General features: G+C 40.4%; 1 protein-coding gene across 4 annotated transcripts; it reads right to left on the reverse strand.

Annotated features, from left to right (window-relative positions):
• Window positions 1-554: 554 nt before the first annotated feature.
• CLSPN (claspin) lies at window positions 555-26,348 on the reverse strand. 4 transcript variants are annotated; one of them, XR_002090507.2, is made up of 26 exons: window positions 26,258-26,348; window positions 25,252-25,387; window positions 22,713-23,179; window positions 21,577-21,744; window positions 21,146-21,235; window positions 20,802-20,874; window positions 20,099-20,207; window positions 18,679-19,235; window positions 17,328-17,519; window positions 15,491-15,669; window positions 14,444-14,643; window positions 14,083-14,147; window positions 12,333-12,535; window positions 11,497-11,657; window positions 10,414-10,640; window positions 9,927-10,041; window positions 9,712-9,796; window positions 7,617-7,732; window positions 6,163-6,327; window positions 5,908-6,029; window positions 3,905-4,032; window positions 3,223-3,337; window positions 2,446-2,528; window positions 2,059-2,220; window positions 1,698-1,867; window positions 555-1,022 (listed from the first exon to the last, which is right to left on the reverse strand). XR_002090507.2 is itself a non-coding variant. In XM_019488229.2 (25 exons), the coding sequence occupies exons 1-25, from the start codon at window positions 26,276-26,278 to the stop codon at window positions 1,751-1,753; spliced, it is 4,053 nt and encodes a 1,350-aa protein (XP_019343774.1). In that variant the 5' UTR covers window positions 26,279-26,348; the 3' UTR covers window positions 555-1,750. The 4 variants fall into 4 exon arrangements, 3 of the variants coding, with proteins under 3 accessions (XP_019343774.1, XP_019343777.1, XP_006269958.2); XM_019488229.2 differs by having other exon boundaries at window positions 555-1,867; window positions 21,577-21,741; XM_019488232.2 differs by having other exon boundaries at window positions 555-1,867; window positions 12,333-12,532.
• Window positions 26,349-26,546: the final 198 nt, after the last annotated feature.

Genomic DNA, 26,546 nt, shown 5'->3' on the forward strand with positions numbered 1-26,546 from the left:
TACAAAAGAAAAGGGCCAAGTGCGGTGGAAACTAAACTATCATCTATGCTGACAAGTGGGGAAGTGTCTGGATAGAAGTGACACCAACTCATTCCTGGGTGCAAGACAAAGCAAGGATGTACACATTTGTGAATATATTACTGAAGCATGAGTGAACGCAGGGGGAGAGGCATTCCAGGGGACTTAACAGGGACAGCATTTCACCTCTGGGTCACCAGTTCAAATTCAGAAAAGGGTGGCAGTAAACGTGCCCTTTTAGCCAGCAATGAAAGAAGTTTTGTCTAGAAACTAATAAACGATTCAGAAAGGAAGTTGAAGGAAATGTCTTTTTAGGGCCAAAAATTTGCATGCAGATGTGAACCTATGTGAATGCCACTTTACAGTCCAGCCCATGAAACACCTTTGACTGCCACAGTTCTTCCCTGCCATGTGAGGGCCCAGCTGTGGGCTAGGATAAATGGATAAGGGAAAAAGCAAGTTAGGTAAATAACTCAGTCTCTGGGATGCCTGCCCACAGGTGAGTGAGGTTTTGCCACTTAATTTCAACTGCCACAGAAAATTAAAAGCTCGTTTTATTGTAAAAATTGCACACCTATTAGTACCGCAGTCCTTTATAAACACAATATACATTAAAATATTTTACATTCAGCCATGCACAAAAGTGTGCTTATGAAATTACAAAATGTACACCTTGGGGTCAAGTCAGCATCTAGAGCATTTGAAATCAAGTCTCAGGAAAATGTTCAGTCTGTGAGAACTAGCCTGAACATTAGAATGAAGTCAAGTCGTCTTTAGCATCACACATTCAAAATGCAAGTAGATGCATGTTTTACCTGTTTTTCAAGTTCTGTTCTTACTGCAAAAGGGTTGTAAATAATTGCTCTTCTGGAGTGTAGCACCTAGTTCCTTCATTCTAAAGAAGGCCCTATGTTATTATCTGTAAAAGGATAGATGATTCACCTCTGCAACAGCTGAATTGTGATGGAGAACTTCAGCTTTATCCAAAAAAAGTCCACAGACAACTGAAAAAAAAAAAATCTTCATTGCATAAAAACAACTTTTACACGCGCATACCCTCTGCATACATATAAAAAGATTGGGTGTAAAAGTTAAGAGCTGGGAAAAGTGAAATGCTATTTACACTATTTTATAAAAGAACATTTTTTTTAAATATATTTAAAATGCAGACTGGAACCTCTCAGGTTATCAAGCCAGTACATGGTCAACACTGAGAAAAAGAAATAGGTGCGATAGAAGACAACAGCACTTTACTACTGCAGCTGTAAACAGTACATGGAAACATTTTTGTTTCTTTTATATAAAAGATCCTACATCTCACCACGCCAAAACTGTTGCCATGCACAGATCCCACTGTTATTCTAAAAACAAACTATCGCAGTAAGGGAATTTGTGGAAGGAAGTGACACTTGTGTCATAACTCTACAAGGTCTGCATTCTGTAGTGTAATGTTAGTAATGCGTTGGCAGACACTGAGTTAATGCCTCAGACCAATTAAAGCATGGATTTTAAGACTTCTCGTTTGCTGTGGAATGCTGGCAAAGACCTGGTGAGATACGTAAAGGCCACTGTCATGAAAGCACCGAATCTGCTGGGATAACCGACGCAAATAAAAAGCAGCAGGGGCAAAAACAGCAAAGAAAACTAATTTCCCCTGGACATTTAAAAGCATGACATACTGCTGGCTGACAAAAGGACAAGTTACAATTCCTGGCCCCAGAGAGAGAATTATTCAGCTCTCCAAGTATTGGAATATGCTTCGACTCTGGCTCCCTTGTGTTGCAGCAGCATCTGTCTTCAGCCGTTTGGGAGAGGGTGTCACTATTGCAGAAGGACCCCTCTTTTTCACCTAAAACAAGATACAATAGGAAAATATTGAGATCTTGCTAAAAAAGGACAGAGTCTTCCATCAACTTATCAGGATTCTGCCTGCACACTAACTTTTAGTAAGAATGCAGCCAATTAATTGAATCAAACATTAAACACAGCAATACACTATGCAAGTTAAACACTAGTAGCCCACCCCAAGTAAATCTCTACCTGCAGTTTTGATTTCTCCTTTGCTTCTTCACTCTTAGGTGGGGAAAGTGTGTGGAAGACAAAATTTCTTGAATTTCGGGGAGCATTTGGATTAAGGTCTGACATGGCTGCAAGCTTCTGAAGAACAGATTTAGGTCTGTTCAGAAGTGATCCACTCTTTACCTGGAGAGAACAAACAAACGTTGCATAAAAAAAAAAATCACTTACACAAACAACAGGACACAATATAGTTTCTACAAAAGATACGACTGTCACAATATCACATTGGTATCTGTCCTCTCCTCAGAACTCTTCTAGAGCTGGGCCTTCACCAGCTACCTGCCTTTTTCATATTGCATTTGTAGAATGCCCTTAAATCATACAAGTTTATGCAATGTAAATACCAACCATCAGGTCGCTGCCAGGTTTGAATGTTTCAAAAGGATTTCTTGGCAAGGATTTTGCTTCTTTTACAGCTGCTACAGGTTTAGCTGAAAGAAACAAAGAAGGAAACTTCAGTTCCTAAATATCACGAGAAAGACTATGTTTGGGTACAAAACTAGGAAATACGTAGGAATCATACCAGTCCTGTTCCAATAAATGCTGCAGACAGGTGGGTGTTGTTTTTTTTAACTGACCAATGAACCATATGACTGATAGGTAACATTACTAGCCATTAAATGTTTTTGATTTGGAAGGGAAGTTGTTAATTTTGAGGCAGTTATGCAGACTCTGAATCACGCTGTACCATGTGCAAGGAAAAACCTTAATATTCAATTGGGTTTTTAACTAAAACGTGGTATTAGTTTTTCCTCAGCTGTAACCATTTGGAGAAGTAGCTATGCTGTGAAGCATGTCACTACCCCCACAGGTTCTTTGCTAAAAGTGGCAACAAGTCTCTTTGTTGTCAATGTTTCCACAATCTTATTCCTCTTTTGATCACAGCAACACAATTTCTCTTAAATAGCAAAGAAGCATTTTAACAAAGAGAATGTCTTCCTCTGTCAAGCTTCTAGTTGCATCACTGAATGCACTGACACATTCAGCTTTAACAAATTCTGGGGGAGATCATCCTGCTCTACAGCCAGGTAGAGAAATGGCTACTTGCACCAGGGCTCAGGCTGGTCACCGGCTAGTCAAGGTTCATGCCTCTGCAGAGGCCACTCCCATATTAAATAAACCTACCTTTCTTTTGCAGAGACTTAGCAGTCACTTTTTTTGCTAGTTTCATGAATTCACTGTTTTCACCTATTTCTTCCTCCTCCTCCTCCTTCTCTTCCTTCTTGTCTCCTTTCTCTAACTGAAACAGAAAGAAAGGATATTTTGTGAGGATGGATAATGAATGAAAACCACAACTCAAAATGCATGTTTCATTTAGTGACCTGAATGCAGTTAATTCCTTTACTACAATCAATTTTACAATAAAAACTCCATGGAGGTAAAGCTTCCTGCAGTTTCTCAAGTCATTTATCAGCTTCCTTTAATCTATTATGATAGCCTGAGCTAGAGGCTAGCACATTTCAGTCCTTAGACACTATGTTAGTTGAGGCACCTTTGTCAACCTGGAAGTATAATGGCTTTGCAGCTATAGTTCTAGAGCAGGAAACTGGCCTTCAGGCTCTGCCACTGTCTTTGTATAGGAACTTAAGAGGTAATTTCACCTCTCATTTGATGTAGTTGTCCCTTCTATAACGAATATTTAAAAATGTAAAGGTCTAGTCAAATCTAAAGAACCACAGATGGAACAAGTGCAGAATGTTTATAACATACAATTTTTAACTCAAGGAAGCATCTGTTTGTCATCTGCTAACTACGTATCGTTATACATAGAGTAAGGCGGTAGCATTGCTACAGCCTAACTCCATACCTGTTCACGTAACCACTGCTCTCGTTCAAACCGCTCTTTCCTCCACTTTGCCTCTGTCTCATCAAGTTGTTCTTCATTTTCCTCATTATCAGAGTCTCCATGAAACATATCCAATTGGGAAGCATCATCTAGACAAGGAGACAGCAGTTAGCTCTCAAATGCAGGGGACATAACGAATGTAGATACATGCTAAAAAGACAGGTACTGCAAAAAAGCTTTACTTGTGTTGCTCGAGAAAGCAGTACATGTAAAATATTAAATACATTGCACTCACAGGTTAAAAACTTCCCACCCCTGCAAAGCCAGTACGAATCTCAGAACCAATGAAGATCAAACAAGATATTAAAACTAGTCAAGTTCCAACAAAATTCTCTTTGCCAGAAATCTCATCTCCTAAACAACTCAGATATACATTTCCAAGAAGTAAATTACATGCAGAATGCTTCCCCTCATTTAGATGCATCACAGATGGAGCCAGACCATTTAGCAAAATAGAGATGAAATACCCAGTGGAAATGTTTCCTATAAGAAGTTTTAGGCAGCATCACTTGACAAGATTAAAGCTATTTGGCCCGCTTTAAACAGCGAAAGGAACTAAAGCAAGATACTCAAGCATTCTATAGACAGAGTCTTTGTTGCTTATGTATATGTAAACCACATTCTTATTTAAATATACAAGGTAACTTAGTAGCCAAGAGAAGATTAATATTAAATTTAGCATCTATTTACAACTGCCACAGTCCACTGCTTATTCCTTACTGGCATTAAAAACTAGAAGATAAAAACTAGAAGATATTCCACATGCATAATCTGAATGCACATGTCTGGCAGTCTCTAGCCTATTCCCTTACAAATAAGCAAGTATTATATAAAAGAAACAAACATCAGTACACAAAGAATTTTCCCCCAGCACATTAAGTTGTGCTCTGCTTTATCCAAGAAAAACCTTAAAGTAAATTCAAAGCTGTCCAAAAGAATATCTCAAGTATTTCCAAGAGAAATAAAATCGGAATTCTGCAGGTTTTTTTCATTTGTCCAACTGAGCACTCCCCTTTCCCCTCCACATAGGCCATGGTAGTCACTCATAAGAGTTTAATTGGTCTGAGCTGACATGCAAAGAAAACATGGGTATTTCAGGCGAGTGGAAGAATTCTAAAATCCAGCCAGAACAGACTACATTCTTTTCATTCCTCAGTGCATAGGAAACCTTGAATGACTCCTTTAAAGGAAAAATACTGGTGGAAACCGGATCTTGTCAGAGTAGTGTTGTCCTATGGGAGTTCGTAACAACATATAAAGAACTGCTAAAATGATTATTAGTATTTAACAAACTGGCTATGTCATGCCCCCCTCTAGTGGCTACATTCAGGGAATAACGAAAAACCTACCATGGATTAAAAATCAATCAATCAATCAATCAGAAATGCTCTTTTAGCTCAAGTGGTAGAAGTTATAGGTTTGTGTCCTGCTGACAACCCATAAAGGGGTCTTAATCAATACCTGATACCACCTCAGCTTGCCACAAGGCGAGCTTTTGGATTCCATCAGCTTCCTCTTAACTTTTCCTGAACTAAGCCTCTAGGAAAATGAAATACAGGTTCTCTATTCCATTTTAATGATGCACAGAGACTTAAAACCTAAAGTCTTTGTAACAGCTGCAATTAGAGACAAAATATTTCTTTTTACATTAGTAGGAAAGCACGAATTCCCTGGAAGTGCTTGTTTCCATGAAGATAGCTTAAGTAATTTTTGGTCTTTAGCCTTTCCAACCCAAAGTTATGCTGTGACCTGGGACTCAAGAGGAGAAGCTAGAGTGAGTTCCTAGCCCCAGTTACCAAATAAATGAGTTTTTTGGTTGTTGTTTGTTTTTGTTTTTTTAAATAAAGCTCACGATACATCTTACTACCATGAGCTTCATATTTAGATCCCTGTTGAAGTACTTTTCATTCCCCCCTCCCTAGCTTTTGCTCTGTAATTAGAATATTAACATGCCAAAATTATACCTATGTTCTTCCACCTGAATTTTCTCATTCGTCCAGGGCCATCACTGTGCAGGTCTCCATCAGCAAGGTATCTTTCCTGGTACAAGCGTAACTGACGTTTGTCATCATCAAGCATTGCCTTCCTAGCATCAAAATCGAAGGGAGAGAATCATAGTTTAGTCTCATCATTCCAGATTATAGCCCAAAAGATAAGAGTTTTAACATGTCACACACAGGGCAATGGTTGCGCATAACTACACCAATATTGGTACTGACATGTGTATTTTTTGTATTTGATTCTCCAGCTCCATATCAGTAGGGAGTTCTTCATCAATGATCTCCTCTTCATATTCATCCAGTTCTTCACCATCATATTCACTCTCACTTCCTACGTCACTCCCTGATAGCTCTGCCTCATCTTCCATGAAATCCTGCAGTTTTCTATAAAACAAGAATATATACAGGAGTTACAAACAAACTGCTCAGCTGCATCATATGAATGTTGGAAAGTGAATTCTAACATGTTTTTACAACATTCCTAAGAGCAACAATATAAAATTTAAGTTTTCTGTATGACTCAATCATTAGATGTTTTTATACACACAAATGTGGAAGATCTGCCAATATACCTTCTCTTCAAACCAGCACCAGCCAAGACTATGCCACTCCTAAGTTTTCTTGACACCTGCCCAGCTAGGCACAGACGGTCACTTTTTCACTAGCAAAAATATGTATTATTGTTCTAAATCAGTGGTGCTTAACCTTTTTGTTTGGTGAGCCAGGTGGGCAGCGCCATTACCCTTTGTGGGCCGGATTTAGTGGGGCCCCATCCAGCCACACAGAGGGCAGAAAGGGGCAACCTGACCCTGATCCAGGTGCACAGTGCAAAGGGGCTTGGGCCAGCCCCAGCCTGGCCCCACAGCGTGGAAGGATTGTGATCCAGTTCCACAAGGGAAGAGGGCATGGCCTGGCCCCTCAAGAGGAAGGGGGCAGGGTTTGGCCCTCCAGCCTCAAACCAGCTGCATAGAGGGAGGCAATGTGGCCAGCCCTGCAGAAAGAAGGGAGCATGGCCTAGCCCCAACCTAGTCAGGTGGCAGGAAAGGGGCACGACCCAAACTCACGGAGAGAAGGGGGTGCAGCACAGCTCCAACCTAGCCTTGCAGAGGGAAGGGGAAGCGACGTGGCTCCCATTTGACCATACAGAGAAAAGGATCACAGCCTGGTTCCAACTCAACTCACAGGGCTTGGGATTTTGGCAGTAGCAGTTAATGCTGCCACTGTTCCCCCATCACCAAATTTTCCAACCCATGGGGAGCCTCACAGGCCAGACTGTAAGGCTCCCTGGGCCTCATTTGGCCCGCAAGCCAGAGATTGAGCACTCTGCTCTAAATAAAAGTTCTTAAGACATGAGAAATATGAAGAGCAGTCCTATTTCAACAAGAAAAAAGAGAAAAGCATATGTTACTTTTACCTTGATCTACTGCTCTTTCTTATAAAAGGTTATGCATGCCCCAGTTGCTTGTCCAAGTTAAGAGCTATGCAGCTAATTCATATAAAATGACAGTGCCAAAGCAAAAAGAAATGACTTTCAAAGCTAACCCCTCACAGGCACATATATGTCCTCTTGATAAGCGAGACACCCGTCCTCAATTTTTTTTCAGAAACTGCAGACTGTTTCTAATAACATCAATACAGTTATTTGCAGGCAATTCAGAGACAGGTGTACTTACAATTTTTTCTTCAAGCCCTGTCTTTGTCTTAACAGTTCTTCTTCATCATCATCACTAACTTCTACTTCCTCATTATCACAATCTTCACTTCCCTCATCTCCTTCACTTTTTTCATCCTGTAAATCAATGAGACAGTTTTCAGAAATTCCTACAGCATTTCAGTGGATTGTTTACTCCTCCTAACCTTACCTTCCTTTGCTTGGCAGTGATTAAGCAACACAATGTTTCAGTCTAATTTTCAGTGATTCCCAACCAAAGTTGTTGCTACACCCTAGGGTGCTATAATATGTTAGTGTTGTGTGGGTAAACACAGATATTGGATTTGTCCTATAACAAAGCCTTTTATCCTGGGATTCTACAGATGTACAAGCCCATCATTGTCCTACTTTAAGTACCTGTGAAATATCAGATAACTGTTCCCTGGGATAAATCGAGACAAATTTGAATTAACTGACATTCAGGCTACATGAAAACAATTGCCCTGCATCTATTTTGATGCAAGTCAAAGCCCAGGACAAATCAGACCTGGAATAAACCAGATGTCTGTTTTTACCTTTAGGTGTGCAAATGATTCACAAATGTAACCCTGGCGATGGTGCTACCCGCAGCCTTGTCCAAATTTGTGGGATCCTGGGGTGCCAGTAGGTCTCAATCTACAGGCTGGGAGCACACCCTAAATAACTATTTACAATAACTTAATATTTACAGTAATAACTGAGAGATTGACAAATTTGACATCCCACAAACAACAAGCAAAACATTTTCAATGAGCTCAATAATAATCTATACCAGCAGATAAAGCAAATACTTATCATATAACAAAAGCAATTATGTTATCAACTTTAACACTCAGGCAACTTATGACAGGTATATACACTTAATCAACCAGGTCTCCACAAAATCACTCTCCCTGCAGCAAAGTAGCCCACTGTGGAGTGGCTGCAGTGGAGCCCCAGAGAGCGGTGCTTGCTCTGCCTCAGAAGAGGGGTGGCAATGCTGTGGTCTGGACAGAAGGTGGGGTGCCTGTCAGGACCTCAGGTGTGGCTGCTCCGGAGACTAGTGTTTCTTCCCTTTTCCAGTCTTTCCTGGGTGCCTGCAATCGACCACACCATTCCCCAGACACTTCCCAAGGCAGCTCCCCTGTGCTTGGCACCTGGAGTGCCCCTTCTCAGCTGTACTTTATTGAGCTCTGCTGGAGCTCCCACACAGCCACAATTCCCTGCTGCTTTCTCTAGCTCTCCCAGAAAACCTCCTCTAGCAACCCCTGTATCTAATTCCCTCCCCGGGACTCCCTACACTCAGGGATCTTAGGAGTGGGGAAGGGAACCCATATGCACAACCTCTGCTCCTTTAGTAAAGGATACCAGGCAATCCTGGGTACTCTGTAGCTGGTGGCTCCTCTGCCCTCAGTAGCAGCTCACTTAGTCACAATTCTTCTGCCAGTCATCCTCTCAGAAGCACTTGTCCTGGTAGCAGCCTCCTCAGAAGCAGCCCTTCTCAGAACAGCTTCAGCTCCCCTCTCCCCAGCTAGTCTCCCCTGCTTCTTCCCAGGCTTCCCACCCTGGAGTTACAGCTGTCCAATCTCATGCATGCATTCTATGTGTACAGCCTGCTGCAGATCCTTGTTCCAAGACTGCAAACACCCTGACTAAGCTTGCAAGCTCTGAGGAAACCCTTCAGCACCTTTACAACAAGATAAATCTAGAGATTTCAAATAGGAATCAATTGTGCTAAAAACATTCTGCCCTGTTGTGGTCTTTTTAAAGTCATTTGCAACAGAAGAACTGCTCCAATATTTTTCCATAGTCACAGAACAACTGAACGCTAAAGAACTGGCATTTTCTAAGGGGTGCTTTGAGTCTAAAAAGATTCAGAACCACTTGACTATTTTTTCAGAGAACCGTGGCATTTAACTAGCGCACTTGCATTTGATTTTTAGAATGTCTTAAACTAACTGAAAGATTGCTCTGCCAACAGAATCATTAACTTATTCTGGAAGATGAGACATCCTGCATAAATGGCTGCAGATTAAAAAAGACATTGACAAAAAGAATGCTTTCAGCCAGTCTTGTAGTTACATTTCTTTCAAACTCACCTCTTCATTCTCAAATGCATTGTCATCTGTTAAGAGCTGAAAGTCACCAAATTCTTCCTCCTGCTCCTCTTCATCTTCCCCTTCCCTACAAAAACCACATACCTTTAGATGATACTCAGCAGTGGATATGCAAGATGCCATAACAGGATTATAACCATTTAAGCTGGGCTTGCCACGCAATCATGTCCCGTGACTCTCAAAGACAGAATACTGACCTGTCTGTTGGGAAGGATCCCGAACAAAGTGCTAGTGCTTCTGCCATTGGATCTTCTGCGTCACTCTCTTTCTCTGGCTTAGAGGACACGGAAGATGCCCATGTCGGAGAAGCCGCTACAGAGAGGTACAAGAGGACAACTTATTAGACAACTTCTTTAATCATCCGTTTGGAATGATAGCAAGGGTATACATAGCAGAAGGCTATATTCTGCATTAAAGTAATCATCTCATTTACAGTATCTGACCTAGGTCAGAAACCCCTGTAGAACATGGCACAGAGCTACATCAATGTACCCTGAATGTCTTGGAAAATATTGTGTGCCTGAAGATGCTAACCAGTTCCAGGACTACAATTCTGAGCAGTTCCAAACACCATATTGCACAGTACTAGCAAGAACTAAAGGATTTGTTAATATGAAACTTCAATTAAAGTTAATCCAAAGTTAAGCACAAACAGTGAAGTCACCAAGCAGAATCAGGACCTACTCTGAGACACAAATTTTCCGGAACACAGATTGAGCAGTTCTTCCATGTTCTGCTTTTTGCCACTGCTAGAATTTGGAGTGCGCTCTCCATGGCTGCTGAACTGTCCAGAACACAAATCCAATAATTCATCCATGTTGGCATCCATTGCATTCTCATCCATGCTAGCCAGAGTCAGACGATGCTTTGAGGACTGGTATTTATTCCTGTGGTGCCCAACGTTCAGGAACCTGAAAATAAACCTTTAGCTAAAAATTATCAATTACAATTTAACATCGGCCACATCTTAGTGAATTCTGCCTTTCCATATATACAGGGAGTTTGTCTTTAAAGTCTAAAAAATACTCCCACAAAGTTTTAAAACAGTCATATCGTGACATTGTGAGCAAATGTGATCTAGAGTCAGAGAGAGGTAATTCATGTAAATGGTTTCTTTAAACTGCAAGTCTTCCAAGCCCAAACTAGAAGAGGAAAATTCAGTTTGGTTTCCCATATCATGTTACCAGTAGTAATGATTCTGTCACTAGAATGTAACTATTCTGGTGATGAAAAAAGGCCAAATACAATGCGCGTTCAAGTCTTAGCAGGTAATACTAGCAGTCTGGTAGATTCAGAAAGCTTTGTTACATAACTTTCTGATTTTAGCCACATTTTGATAAAATCAACACTGAAACCCGAAAGACAGAAATTAGATCTTCAATCCAGATATATTTCCATCCAGATACACAATCCAGACGTACGGTATTTGTTTTCAGTTTCTTAAGGATAAGAGAAAAAGGCAAATTTTAAAATACAAGCTACAAATTTGTGATGGAAGAGTTGTGTGCGAGACAGAGAGAGAGAGAATGCTGTCATCTTTATAATGCAATAGACCAGATGTTTCCATTTTCAACGTTAAAGAGCTTTTAACAGAGGCAAAAGCACTGTGTAACAGTTCCCCGAGGCAATGTGCAACATAAAAGGCCAATTATTTATCTATGCCTCGCCACATAACCCAAGAGCATAACACTAAATATCTCACAAGCTGATTGGTGTACTGATGTTAGTACACAATAGAACAACAGCCAGTATACACCACAAACCTACCCATCTGCATCAAGCAATTGACTCTGAGTATCATCTTCCAGAGAAAACTGAAACTGAGACTCTCCAGCTCCTGGAAATAAACTCTTGGGCTCAGGGGAGGCATTATACAGATCCTGGGAATCCTCTATGGGCAGGGAGGGCTCAGATATCTTTCCAGAACTCTAATAGGAAATAAATAAAGTCTTTAGTTATTTTTAAATACTTCATCTTTTTATAATCCTGAAAGTTAGAAGCAAAACCATAGTTAATATTCATGGCGAAGGCCAAGAATTTTTGTGGGTGATACCTTTTATTGAATTAAATGCATGGTTGGGATTAGACGTAAAAAAAGCTTTTGGGTACAACAGTGTCTTTCCTTGGACCGTGGTAATCTTTATGGTAGTGTTAGAGTGATGTAGCTGTAATAGCTCACTGTCATCTTACAGGCAGATCATAGTACAGGCTAAAAATGATGTTAGCAAGCATCCATAAACCTAATACACACCATTCAGAACTCACTATTGTGAGATATAGGAGGAATGAAATCCTTTTTTGGATCAAACATGAACAATTATAATTAACAATGAAAAGCTATTGCCGACTAATCCAATTGATGTTTTAGACATTTTTAAAATTGTAGTTGTCAAGTCAGCATGCTCCCCTGGGTCATTCCAAAGGGTAGGTTCTACGTCTACTTTTGTGTATTCCAGGAAGGATTAGCATTTCTGAAACCCCAATTAACCAAAGGTGTTGGTAAGTATTTGTTAAGATGACCTTCTAGAGATACAAAAGGAAACTGGAATTCTGTTTGATAGAAACATAAAGAGTTATGAACGATTAGAAACAAAGGGACATACCTTGGAAGCAGAGCTGATAAAGCTAGCTTTGAAAAAACCTGGAGATGGTGACCTAAAACCTCCTGCCGCAGGTAGAAAGTTTCCTCCACGTGCCAGTTTGTTGCAAGGCTGGTACGATGGAATCATAGAGCCGATCAACTCGAAGCTGCTGTTGTGGCTGTTTTCTTTTGCCAAAGTTGGCAGAGAAAATGAATCGTCATCTTCTAAAGAAGAAAGCAACTGTTTAAGGCAGGAGCGGGCAACTATTTCAGCTAGAGGGCTGCTTAACAAGTTTTGGTGAGCAGTCAATGGCCACATGGGTTGCCCACCTCCCCCCCCGGTTGCTATATTGGGACCAGAAGTCCCATCCCCTAACCTTGCCACTGGACGACCCTCCCCTTACCCCCATAAATACTTCTTTTGCAAGGGGAGAGTTGCCAGAACAAGAAAAAAAAACAAGTTATACACTAAAACTCAAAACACCTGCTATAACATATTTTAATTTTATTACAAAAAATATTTGTTATGATTTGTGTACTATATATCTCTCTATACATCTATAAATAAATAAATAAATAAATAAATAAATAAATAAAGAGAGAGAGAGAGAAGGGGTTGCATAGTAACTCTAAAATAGTATTCCTCTTGTATAGTATGTGTGGGGGGGTACAGAATATGTGAGGGGAGTGTAAGTCAGGGGGTTGTGGGGCAAGGTATATGTGAGGTTTGTGGGGTGAGGGATGGTGGCGGGATGCGAGGACCCCCCTGACACTTCCCCACATGGCGTGCAGCAGCAGCAGGCAGGGGCACTCTGAGCACCTGTGCCCTGAGTAGGTGCTGGCACCCAGCAGCGCACAGCTCTGGCCAGCACTGTGCATTGGGGCGAAGTGTGCATCTGCATGGTCGGGAGAGAGTTTAGACAAGCTTTCAAGTAGAACATAGCTGCTTTTAATCAAAAATATCCTTGTTTCTTGCGTATTTCCTGGACCATCAGGGTTACAACATCACTTCAGTGCTACCCTGTTCCTGTTAGCTTTAATTTTTTTAAGCATCTGGTCACATTTAAGCCTTCTCTGCCACCCTTTACATGATCTTTACCTTCCTCTGACTAATTCTGTATTTAAAGAACCTCATCTTACTTTCACTTATAGATATTGCTTGTTGCAGTTTATTTTGTCTTAATCATCTCAATGTTGTCCCTATATTTTTTCACTATTTTTGTCATCCTTAGCAACGCATCCTTTTTTTGAAAGGTGGGGAGGTGTGCTTATTTATTTTGCAAATATTCCCCTTTTATTTTCAGGTCATTAAAAGGTATTCTGATGCTGCTATCTTGGTCTTAAAACTTTCTATTTTTCCTGTGCAGTGAGAGAGTGTGATTATGCCAAAAGAGCTGCACACCTCAGTATGTCACACTAAATTTCAAATCCCATGGTATGTTATAGCTTGTGTGGCACTATCAATTCTGTTAAAATATCAACTCAGACGACATTTTATACATCAGCTCCAAGCCAGGGCCCACATACTAAAGTACAATCTAGCATCACTCCGATCTGTTTCTTTTCTGATGTAGCAAGTGAACGAGCCACTGTTTTTTTTCAAGTTTGATACTAGAAGCGGCACAGAAAAATGTCACAGTCCAACTACAAGTGCGTGACAGCAAGACTCACATAATTGGGAATCCAGGTACAGGAATGTGCAAAAATCACTTGTTTATCAAAACCGCTAATCCCAAAAGAAATGCAAGCAATATGCAGCAGTTGCACTTTACCTAATTTGCTAGGCCTTTTGTCTGGAGCTTCCTCCAACTCGGTTTTTTCATCAGGAATGGAATATCTGCAATTTAAAAATAATGTGTGACAAAACTGTTATTCAGCGCAAAACTGCCAGACCTTGCCTGACAAAAAATGTTCTTAGCTGCAATATGAAAGTGGATTCTTCAGCCAAATGACAGAGATACCCATTTACTTGTATATGAAAACAGTTTGCATACACAGCTGTTTAGATTGTGAAAAATAGGGGGAAAATTCTAAAAGTTACATCCTGTCCATCTGCTGTATCTAAGAGAACCAACAGGCATTTTTGTTTTTAACACAGTGCAACTGAGACAGGCTGGGATCACCCTTTCTTACCCCAGCTTGGAGGAGTTGTCCTTGAACAGTATCAGTGTGGATTCTGTTGAAGGAGGTTTGGAGACAGAATCACAATGCACAGATTTCTCCACCCGTTCTTCATCAACTGATTCTTTGTCAGTTTCTTTATCTCCATCATCAGTGCCCTTCTCTTCCAACTCATTTTCTTCCTCTGCCTCACCAAGAAGAAAGTCCACAGTCTAAAACACCCAATATACATCCATGTAATCAGACAGCAAAGAAGTATTTTTTACTCAGCTGCTCAACTGTGTACTTTCATACACAAAGTTCTAACAAAAATTGGGCGGGGGAATTGAAAGAAATGCCCAATTCTCAGACTTCTCTATTCCACCCTATGCAACCTAGGTACAGACGGGTCTTTGAATAGTTAAGCCATTTTGATCCTTTTAAAACATCCATGACTGACGCTTCTAAATCTGAGATCAACCAGGTGATTTCAATTAAGTGTTCATACATCCTACTGAAACTTACCCACTCCCAATCAGGAGCTCAAGATACTAGCATCACTCAATATGGCAAGGTTTTTATAGGCTTTTGTTTAATTAGCTAAATGATACGGAATGAGAGCTTCACTCCACTGAAGGATCAGATATTGCTCAATCCACAAGGTGCAAACTGCAGAATTAATTATTTGAACCAATATGGCTAATGCAACATTTACTCTAAGCAGCAAGAAAAGGTCTGAATTGTCAAAAGGTCTGACCCACCACTAAAGGAATATAATAACTACTGCAAAAACAGTGTTCAGATATCTTTGTTGTTTTAAAATAAGTTTGAACTAGTGTAGGAATGGCAAAGAAAACTAAACAAGAGAACAGTGTTAAAAACAGTGAGGGGCAACTAAAACCCTGAGGGTCTTATAGTAATTTGCAATTTAAAAACAAAACTAAAACCACTTGGCTCTATTTGGCAATTCCCCAATATTAATGCTGTGCAAGTCTGATTTCTTTCATTTCCTTGTTAATTAATTAGGAGGAATCAGACCTGAGAAGTTGACTAAGTTATGTAAAAATATGGTACACAGACCTCATGGTTGCCTTCCTCCTCCTCCGACTCATCTGTCATCTCCTCTTCCTCCTCCTCCTCCTCCTCCTCCATGTCCTCATTATCCAGTTTAAACAGTGCTTGCCGCTTCTGCCGTTCCTCAATCCTGCGGAGTTTCATGGCCTCCTGTAGTTTAGCCTTCAGCACTTGTAGCTTTTCACCTGGGCAGAAGTGAATAAATGAATAGATTAGATGCACTACAATGAATCCTTAAAACTTTACTGCCTTCAAGCATTCAATTTAATAGAACTACATTCACAGAAAGAAGATTAAAGGCAATGGTGCTTTATTTTATAAAAGGTTTTCTGAATTGATCTACTGGCTAGAAGAGCTAAACCTAGCCTGAATAAGCTCCATTTAGAGAGGCAACATAATCTTATGAATTATCAAGGAGATTCCTCATTACCCACAAATGCCACTGGCACAGCTCTGTAAAACCAGTATAAGGGCTTTCTTCCCATTGTGTCTTATAGGAACAATGGCTTCCACTTACCCAAAGATGATTTAATAAGGCATATAAAATAATTAAAAGCAGCTAGCTAGAATGGATGCATGCCTATAGGACCTACCAAATTACCCCTCTCCTCTACCATTTAAATAATAGGTAAATCAGATTAGTTTTCAGGATTTTTTTTTTTTTAATTTGCAAATGCTTACAAGTAAAATATGTTACAAAACCCATCTGCATGAAGAATTGCAAGAGAAAAAAATATTGCTATTAAATATAAACAACACATGAAGGATGATCTACAGATTGCATATAGATCTATTTGTTCTCTATATCTATTTACATCAGACATTTAGAGACTGCATCAGGATGAAGAAAATTTCAGAGCCAGCAGCCAGAATTCTAGCTGAGAGCCACCTGTTTCCCAATAGCCAGCCCCCTTTTAAGATTTTTACATGCCCAACTGATCAAAAAAATATAACTGGAACAAGATGGGTTGTGTACACACAGATTTTTTTCATTTTAGTTTAGATTTTTGAAGGGAAATAAATACAGTGCCCACCCCCTTCCTCCCCCACAACCCACAAATCTGAAGTAAGAGAATCTGAATGCTTTTGCTCTTAAGTAATTTTCTCACTTATAACAGTTCATTCTGAAACTGATGCAGGACTGTAGGTAACTGCAACGTGCTCAGCACTTTAGATGAAAGTTTAGACCATCCTTCCTCAAAATCAAAATGTGCCATAAACCTACACCTTATTATCTAACAGAGTTTCACAGTTGGTAGGGTCAGAAGGGACCCGAGGAGATCATCTAGTCCAACCCCCTGCTGTGGCAGGAAAGAGTACTGGGGTCAAACGACCCTGGCCAGATGTTCGTCCAGCCTTTTTTTTTTTTTTTTTAAAGACCCCCAGGGGAGGAGCCAGCACCACTTCTTTTGGAAGTTGGTTCCAGGTCCTAGCCGCCCTGACTATGAAATAGTGCCTCCTAATGTCTAGCCTGAAACTACCCTCCGCTAGCTTGTGTCCGTTGTTTCTTGTAACTCCTGGGAGTGCTCAAGGGAACAGGGACTCTCCCAATGCCTGCTGGTCCCCCTTGGCTAGTTTGTAGACTGCCACTAGATCCCCTCTCAGCCTTCTCTTTTGGAGGCTGACAGGTTCAGGTCCCAGGCAGACAGAAAAAAAAATAAGACACCAAAAAATGCAGAGGAGATAGTCAATTTACTTTCACTAAGATAGAAGCATAAAGTTAACTTCAGGTCGAGCCTGGACTGCCAGGAAAGATATAAGATACTGCATATTATTCACATTATCTGTCAGAGACAACATACTTATTTTTCAATACAATCCCTCCCTCTTCTCCCAGATATACCTGGCTTTGTGTAGACTGTTTCATCTACGTTTTCTGCAGCCAATGTCACTGGCACCACATCTGATTTTAGCTCCTCTTTTCCCTCAGAAGTGGTCTCTTTACGAATAATGTTCAAGTTTACAATCCGCTCGGTTTTTGGTTTGGCTGTCTGAAGAGTGTGCTTCAAGAAACGTGCCTTCAAAGCTTCCAGTTCTTTAAATAGATATTACATTTAGGGCCATCAATATAATACTTGCTCTTACCAAATTCATACAATGCAGCAAAGATATAAATAGTTGCAGTCACTTTTATACTTAGGCAAATCTCATTACAAATTATTCTTAGAAAAGTGATATAATATTTTAGGATCTAATCCATAAAAATGGGGGGAGGGGGTCAATGTTGTTTGATTTGGAAGTATAAAGTAATACAGTGACCCAAGCTCAGGATATTCAAGTGGGTACTCGAAGAAAGGTCAATGAATATAATATTTGGGTATTTGTTCCAAGATTAGATTACTGTTAACTGAAAGCTTAAAATAACTTGATTTATTCATTGATGATTTGGGTATTATCATCCAATTTCATTAAAAGAGTCTCTATTCCCATAATCAGAGATATCCAGCATTCTATTGATAAATATATATGTTTAAATCCATGTTGAAAATCGACAAATTTCTGGTTTTGGGCAGAGCCCATATATCTCTATAAACTTTAAAGAAAGCAGATGGTGTAGACTAAATGCTATTAATAAATATAAATGTATAAATGTAACGTTTTACTACAATTATAGAATCTCAAAGTACTAAGCAAAATCAAATTAATACAGAATCACCATCTACCATTGAAACAAACAGCCTAAATTTTCAAACGTGGGTGTCTAAATCTTTATTTAGAAAACTAAAGAGCAACCTATTATCCATCTGCTGTACAACCATGACTGCTAGTGAAATGCAGCAGAAGATTCTTATGCCCACCAGTTCTGAAAGTCAAGTCATATACTGGGCAACTAAAATCCCCAGATGCTCACCTTTAGGCACCAAGACTAAAAAATGTTGGCCCTCTTGGTGCCTATTTCCGGTATTAACTTATTTAACTGCATGGAGATCTGTAGTAAACAAAATGTCACTACACTTCTTAATAAGAGTTTCATGGGTTTTTTTAAGCACCATAAGGTATCAGGCCTTCTGTTTTACATCTCATCTAAAAGAAAATGCCAACACCAGCACAAAGCAGAAACCTAAGTTCTGCTCAGAAGGAAGTATCTCCCCTTTCTGAACTGCTAACATCTAGCTGTTCCCAGAGGTCTGCCTTCTAAAGTGCCGATTTGACCTTGCTTAGCTTCTCGGATCTAGCAACAGGTAATGCAGTACCTTTGTTTGATTCAGGCTCGTCAAGGTTAATAAAGGAATCCTTGTCAGAACAGAGTCTTGGTTTGACAGATAGGTCGACTCCCAGCTCCCGAAGTTTATCCAGCTTGGACTTCCTTACTTTTTCAGGCTGTGCCATTACTACTGAAGCCACCTGTTGAACAGGCTTGTCACATTCTACACCTGTTTTTTGCAGCTGGTCCTCTCTTTGTTCAAGGGCACTTGCTTCAGATGCCAAGGAAAGTTCACTCTCCATTTGCTCCCTACATTGACTACTCTGCAAGTCAGAAACCTGCTCTTCTGAATTAACAGCAGTTGTTAGGCTCTTAAGAGTATCCAAGGCACCATCCTGCCTGTGCTTTTCATTACAATCTTCTCTCAGATTCTCCTCCACATCTGTGGAGGGTTTATCCGCAAAGGTGTCAATATTCTCATCGAGTCCTGTTTCCAGCTCCCTAGCTGTTGCTTGACCAGCCTCTGTCCAAGTGTCTTTGATATTCACACTTGAGGTCTCAGTGTCTGCACTTTCTTCATTTAGGCAGGGTTGATACTTAGTAGACCTATAAAGAGCAGAAAGCGAGTCGTAACCCAACATACACTTTCTCATCCTTAGCTTGACTGGCATGAGATGGGAGGGTAGGGGAAGGATGAGGGGGGAAAAGACTAAACCAAACAAGAGAAAGGAACAGTGGTAATTTCTATGTCTGCGTATAATGCTGCACTTAGTTACATGAAAAAACTAGGTCGTTTCTACAATGCCAGTTAGAGTGGTTGCGGGAAGCAGGACATGAAGATTTTAAATGCCCAGTCTTTAGTTATTTAATAATTAATACATGATTCTTTTGTTCTAGGTTTATTTAAAGGGAAAAAAGGTATTATATTTTGAACAAGGTTTAAGTACACAGCATTATTAAAAACCTTCTCAAATAAAATTTGACTTTGCATAGGGCAATGAGTTTTAAACCATAGCTATAAATTTGGATTTGAAGGACAGCATGGGATACCTTCACAAAAAATTCAGACTGGACTAATGACAGCACATTGCTTTCAAGTTTTACTTCTTTATAGATTATGTAGCAAATAAACCCAGTTAGGGGAAATATTCTGTCATTATATACAAAACTAGCAGATCAGCCACTTCGAACTTTGGCTCTCAAACTATGGTCTTCAGACCACTGCTAATCCCCACATCCCAGACTTCTGGTCTGTGAATCACTTCTTATTTTTCAGCTATTACACTACATTAAAATGATACTCAAGGAATATCAAGGAAATCCCTAATTTTGCATGAAAGTAGTTGCTGCAGGTGCCCCGATAGCAATACATGATTATAAACTGAAACAGAAACTACATACGAAGTAAATTACTTAAGCAAATCAAGAACCGGACATACAAGACAACATGAGACAGAAGAGTTCCTTACTTCAGCAATGCCATAGCATTTCCCTGACAAGCTGGTCTAGGTCTACGCTTGAAGAACTCATGTATGGTTTTGGTTTCAGGCACATAATATGGGAGCGACAGACATGATTCTACCAAAGGAAATAAGAGTCATTTTAGTCACGTACTGAAGCGGCAGGCATTTTCTCAAATATTCAGATGAGCCTGGCACAAGTATTTTGCAACTAAGAGATCCAGCTAGACATGAAGAGCAGAGCTTAACTCCAATATATAAAACATGTAGCTGTTGGACCTCTATCCAAACACCCACAAACTGCCCTGAAGAATAAGGCCTGCAACATACCCAAGAACTCAGAATAAAGTGGACTGAGCTACCAGTAACAGAAGAACAAGACCCATTCTAATTACTTGGTATAACTAAGTGCCCAATACACATGAAGTCAGTTACTTCTAGTCCAGATTTAAACTTTAAAAAGAAGTCTCCAAGAGAGACTTCCAAAGTTGTTTAAAGACAAGTTGTAGTTTCCAGAAAGAAATCATGCTTGCAGTGAAATGCGTATTTTGATATAATCTCAGGAGAAACAGCTTTGCAGCTTATCTAATTTAAATTCTGAATACCACATATCAAGCAAGAACAAAGTCCACTGCTTTGATTGACACTCCTTTTCTGTTGCCTTCCTAAGGAAATTTCATCTTACATTTAACACAAGTGGTTCAGGTTTTACCTCTTACAAGTCTCTGGCTCTCACTATGCAGTTGTTTCATGGCTTCTTTACTTAACCTTGCTGCCTTCCGCTCCTGAGAGAGAGAAGAAAACACAGGACTGAATATAGGCGTAGTTCTACAAGTTCAAAACAATGTTTTTGAAAAAGTTTTTCAAAAGGTTCCCCCCTCCCCACACACACACTTTTTAAGCAGCAGGGAAACACAAGAAAACAGAAATAAATCTTTAAAATATGCTCATCACACTGATTCCGTTCTTGAGCACCAAGTAACACCTTCACATAAAATTAGTATTATGGACTAGTGAGAATTAAAAGGAACTAAGAAGCCTAAAGAAATATTTTACCTTTCTCTTAGCTCTTTTCAATGTGGGTTCCTCATTCTCATCATCAAATACATGTTTGTAATTTTGATCTTCAGAAAACAAATTCTTACCCTATAAAAATGGATTGATTAATTTCACTGCATAGCGAGGAGCTGTCAAAAGCAAAATGCAATAATGTTGTGCAATGATTTTCTGTATCATCGTTGTGAATTTCCATCTGCAAGCATTTTCAGAAACAGATATAAACATTATACTGCAAATTCTTCAACTGCCTCCACAACAATATTCTTTTTGGCACCTCCTATGACATTAGTGCTTAAAGAAGGCATTTCTGTTCCTACACCCCTAGAAACAAGACATTAGGGGCTATTTTCTTCATGTAGAAGTGGAATGGCATCAGTGTCAACAAAAGATTGATATATGCGCTAAGGTACAAGAATAAATTAAGTTACCTTATGTTTTTTCACTTTGCCTTTCACTGCAGCTCTTATTGATTCTAGTGACTCTTCATCTTCAGGATGGGAATCATTTTCTTCCTCTAAATCATTATCAAAGAGTTCTTTGTCAGCAAGAAGACACCCACTATCATTAATAGAATTTTTCTCACCATTATCTTCCTGCTGAGTAAAAAAAGCAACATTTAAAAACATTATTACTTCAGAAGCTCACTTACAAATATTTGAAAGACATCTTTACAATTTCAGGATAATTGATAAAAATCCCATCCCATCATTCAGACAAAAAAATAAGTAACTTTCAAATAAATTCTGTAGTCAAGTCTTTATATTACAAAATTAGGCCAATGCAGGTTCTCAACTTCTGCAATCAGGAGAGACAGGAAAAGAATTATGTAAAACTCACCAGGGCTCATAGAGTCCTGCACAGACCATAGATTTGACAATTGTGCATAGTTAACAATATTTGCCCACAAAACAGCATTTCTTAAGTGTTAATTTGCTGCCATTACTTGTTACAGCATAATCATTTGATTGCTATGGAAGGCAGCTATGATCAGTTTGGTGGAAACAGATGCCTAATGCCTTGGAATGGGAAAAAAAATCCCTAAATTGTCAACAACAGGCCCATGGATAAATTTGTACTTGTAACCTAGCAGTCATGAGTTGGCTTATGCCCAGGGGAGGCTTACCAACACCTCCTACCAGATGCTCAGTGAGAACAGGGCTCTGATGTCAAGCACAACCCACATCCTCTTTCCAAGGATGGCATGATAGTAGCTTGGCTCCACAGATGAATGGGTTTGATAGATTTCATACCTTACATCAAGCCAAGGCCACAAGCCCTGTTGTATCAGGAACTAAAACAATTCATGTTTTGAAACAAGCTGAACCATTATCATCCCAGCTATGTGTTGGGCTGCCTCTAGATTGGCAAGCCCACCTTAAGGACTGATACTTTAAAATGCCAATTAGGTTGGTGGTATCCTGTCTGTAGACTCTTGTGGAAGTCCAAACTGCTAGTGGGTTGTGAGTACACAAATTTCATTAGAGGTTTTTAATTACCATCACCAAATGCTTCAACTGTATTTAACCGGACTAAAAATATCAAATGTTTCTCCAAACATTTATACCTTTTGTTTCCGTTTCTTTTCTTTCTTCAGTTCTCTAATAGCCTCCATTTTTTTTTCTTTTTCCATCCTCCTCCTCCTCGATTTCCCCATTGCTTTTTTGCCCGTTTCACCCTCAAAATTACTTTTGTGTTTTTTGTATTGTTTCGGAGATGTTGGCAAAGTCGCCACCTGTGAACCCAAATCCAGCTCATTCTGAGTCGCATCAGACTGCTCATCTATTTCAAGGTTTTTGTGATCTAATGTGTCACCAATATCACTCTCGTCACTGTCCAGCAGAGCCTGGCGAATCCGATGTTTTTTGTTCTTTCGGGCAATAAGATGCTCTTTTTCCTCCCCGCTCTTAACATCTTCAGCTACAGTGTCCGTCTTCTCAAGGGAGCAGCCTCTCTCTTCCCCTTCACTCTCACTGTCCTGAAGCACCTGTTTGCTTTTAGATTTTTTACTTACAAAAATCTCTTCCTCTGAATCTGGTAGAAACATAGAGCATTCTTTATACCATAGATCACAGATTGTTTATAAAAATTCATAGGTCCGTTACCAAATGACATACTATGCCAGACACTGTTCTCCATTCCCAAACTAATTAGTGACATTCCTGTGTTTTATGTAGCCTGTCTCTTACGTAACCAAAGCAAATAGTAACATACTGAAAGAAAACTATAATGGACATGCCATGGTCCCAATCCTGCAAACATTCATGCTGTTCTATACAGAGCGGTTCAATAAAAGCCAATGTGAAAACTGCTTTTTCTACTATATGATAGTTAAATAACAACATGCATTCCTATTCTAACTGCTCTTTGTAAATGCATGATTTCCTTTATCTTTTTTCCCGCAACACAAATGTTCTTTTTCAGGATATATAGAAAAACCTTAATGGAGCACTTCTTGATCTTCTTCTATTTGACTTCGAGTCCAAAATGCCAAAAAAGTACAGGGAGAACAATCCGCTGCAGTGTAGCAGCAACCTTAACTGCATTTCAGTGACAGAAAATAGAATTACTTAAATGTAATTTTAGCTTATGTTTTCTATGTAAAAGCCCTGCAGCCCCATACTTAAAGCTACTAATGAGGCTGGCATGAAAATTTTAGGCATATTATGGTTTACAAAATTCAGGTTTAAGATCAGGAGGAAACTGATTCATCCTACTACTTCATATGTTGACACGCAACACAATGTATTTTCAGGATCCCATTTTATCCTGTCACTTCCCCATCCAAGCACACAAGAAAAGGGAAACAGCACTGAGCTCTAACTTTAAACCATGATTAATCTACACTATAACTTTTATCCAAAAGTGAAAATTGTAAAAAGCATGATCACAGATATCTACTGTGCTCAGGGTATTCAAGGGGGCATCAGGAAATTTAGAACTTGTTAATGGTATGTCTACAGACAAATTCTGCTCTCAAGGTACAAGCTCTATATTCTTGTTTCCCCGTCCCAGAAGCGTTTCAATTCAGCCAGACTAGAACTTCATAAACTTAGAACTAACTCCCCTCTCACCAAAATACACACACACACACACACACAAGTTAAAGGAGTCAGATTCACCTGGGTTAACTATGCAACTCATAAAAGGCAAGGAAATAAAGCAATTAAGATATTCAAAACCCCATCCCCATTTCCCTTTCTCAACCACAACTACCACCTTTTTACCATTTACAGATCTCTACCCACATCCTGAACAACAAAGGCACTCTGAATTCAAACCATATGTATCTGTATATGTTAATGCATTGTGATGGTTCGTATACAGTTGGTGTGGCTCTCTCAAGCTATATCGTACATAGCTGTGGTTCATTTTCAATGAACCGGTAAGCACAATGCAATGTCAGACTGCAAATGGTGGCTGCAAGATATCTTCTCATGTAATAGCTAGAAAACTGCATTTGACTGTATAATTTGTAATAACTGTCCTGAAGTTAAATTAATAAATATTTCAGAATTAAAAGTCTGGATTCATGCATGAATAGTGACTTCTGTTAATGCCAGAGATAAGTGTGCATTACATACTCTTGACAGTGAAATATGTCAACCATTACATATGCCACATCTTTATAACCCAACAAGGAAAAAATAATTCATACAGATAGCATGGAAAATATTTCATAGACATTGGGGCTGGAAGGGACCTCGCGAGATCATTGGGTCTGGCCCCCTGCCCAAGGTGCTGGGGTCAGATCACCCCAGCAAGATAGGCATCCAAGCGTTTCTTAAAGGTATCCAGAGTAGGTGCTTGCACCACTTCTGGGGGAGTCTATTCCAGACTCTGGATACTCGGACGATAAAGAAGTTTTTCCTTATGTCCAGTCTAAAACGGTCTTCCAGCACTTTGTAACCATTAGACCTTGCCTTTCTTTGGGGTGCCCTGGTGAACAGTTTCAAAAGAAACATTACTTCTAACATAAAGTACAGGACCATGTTCTCTCAACCTTCCGCAAAGGTAAAACTATAAAGTACAAAGAACAATCCCAATATTTAGGGGGAAGAGAAAAACCTCACATCTAGCCATAGAGATCTCTTTGTATTACAGACCTCTGTCATCAAGAGACGCAACTTCCTTGTTGGAATGTCCTGGAGAACTTGTTTCACAGCTGCCCTGTCCGCTGTCAGAATCGCCGTCATAAGCTTTCTGCAAGTCAGGTTTTAGCTCCTCTACACCTAAGCAAAGCTAAAAGCCAAGAAGAAAGTTTATTTTCATACAGCATGAGCTATTTAAATTCAAATAGTTCATTGACCTCAGTGTCATCCCAAATTATAGTCATGGGAAAGCAAGGACCTCCCAAGGTCATCTAGTCCAGCCACAATCATCCCTGGCTAAACAATCCCAGCCAAGGTTTGCCCAACCTGCTCTTGAAAGTATCCAGGGATGGGGCTCCCACTTCTCTAGGTAGCCTGTTCCGATGTCTGACCACCCTCATGGCCATCAATTACTCGTTGATACTATAGTCATAAGATTGATTTGGGTTTCAGACATTCAAACAAAAATTACTATATGCTATGTCATTTCCACTACTGTACAGTTCCCTTGTGAAATTCTTAGTTCGTATCAAAGCAAAAAACAAGTATTGTCCTGGACACTGTCTGGTGGCCACAGCTTGAAACTAGCCAGAAACTCGCAACTTTCACGTGCCAGAAAAATACTTTACGAAACTTCACAAAAAGCAGCATCCTCGCAGTTGAGTAACAAAACGTTCTTCATTGCTCTGCGCAAGGGGAAAAGGGCAGGGTACTGGAGAGATCAGCATCCCACCTCCCTGGCCCCATCCAGCACAGGTGAGCCCACTCAAGTACAACCAAGGGCACCAGGTAGCCCCAGGGCAGTGCCCAACCAGGGATGCTTCCCAGCATGCCCCGCGGAGAGCGCTCCCAGCATGCACTGGGGCAGCACCGAGGCGCATGTTGGGAAACGTAGTCCTCTTCAGGGCGCGGGAGTTACGAGCCGCAGCGGCTGCTTCGCGTCCCGAGACGGCCTCCCGGGAGGGGCCCGCGGGGCGGGCGGCGACTCCCACTACCAGCCGGCGGAGCAAAGCAGGCCTACCTCAGGCGCTGCCGCCGCCATGGCGCTGCTCGACCCCGCTGTCCCGCCGCCCGCCAGGAAAGCCGCTTCGATTCTTCGCGCTCTGCCTGGGGCTGATCCCGCCTCCCAGCCGGAGCCAATCACCGCTCGCTCCTCCCTTGAGGCCCCGCCCCCTCAGATCGCCTCATTGGGCCGTTAGCTCGGTAAACCCCGCCCCCTCCTCTCAGCTGCCCAATACGAGTTCCGTCTTAACAGGATGTCTCCGCGCCGCCGCCAATCCTCTCCCGCTGTTGGCTTTCGTCTGCTCTGT

The sequence above is a fragment of the Alligator mississippiensis genome, chromosome 6 (assembly GCF_030867095.1).
Source record: "Alligator mississippiensis isolate rAllMis1 chromosome 6, rAllMis1, whole genome shotgun sequence".
Classification (NCBI taxonomy): Eukaryota; Metazoa; Chordata; order Crocodylia; family Alligatoridae; genus Alligator; species Alligator mississippiensis.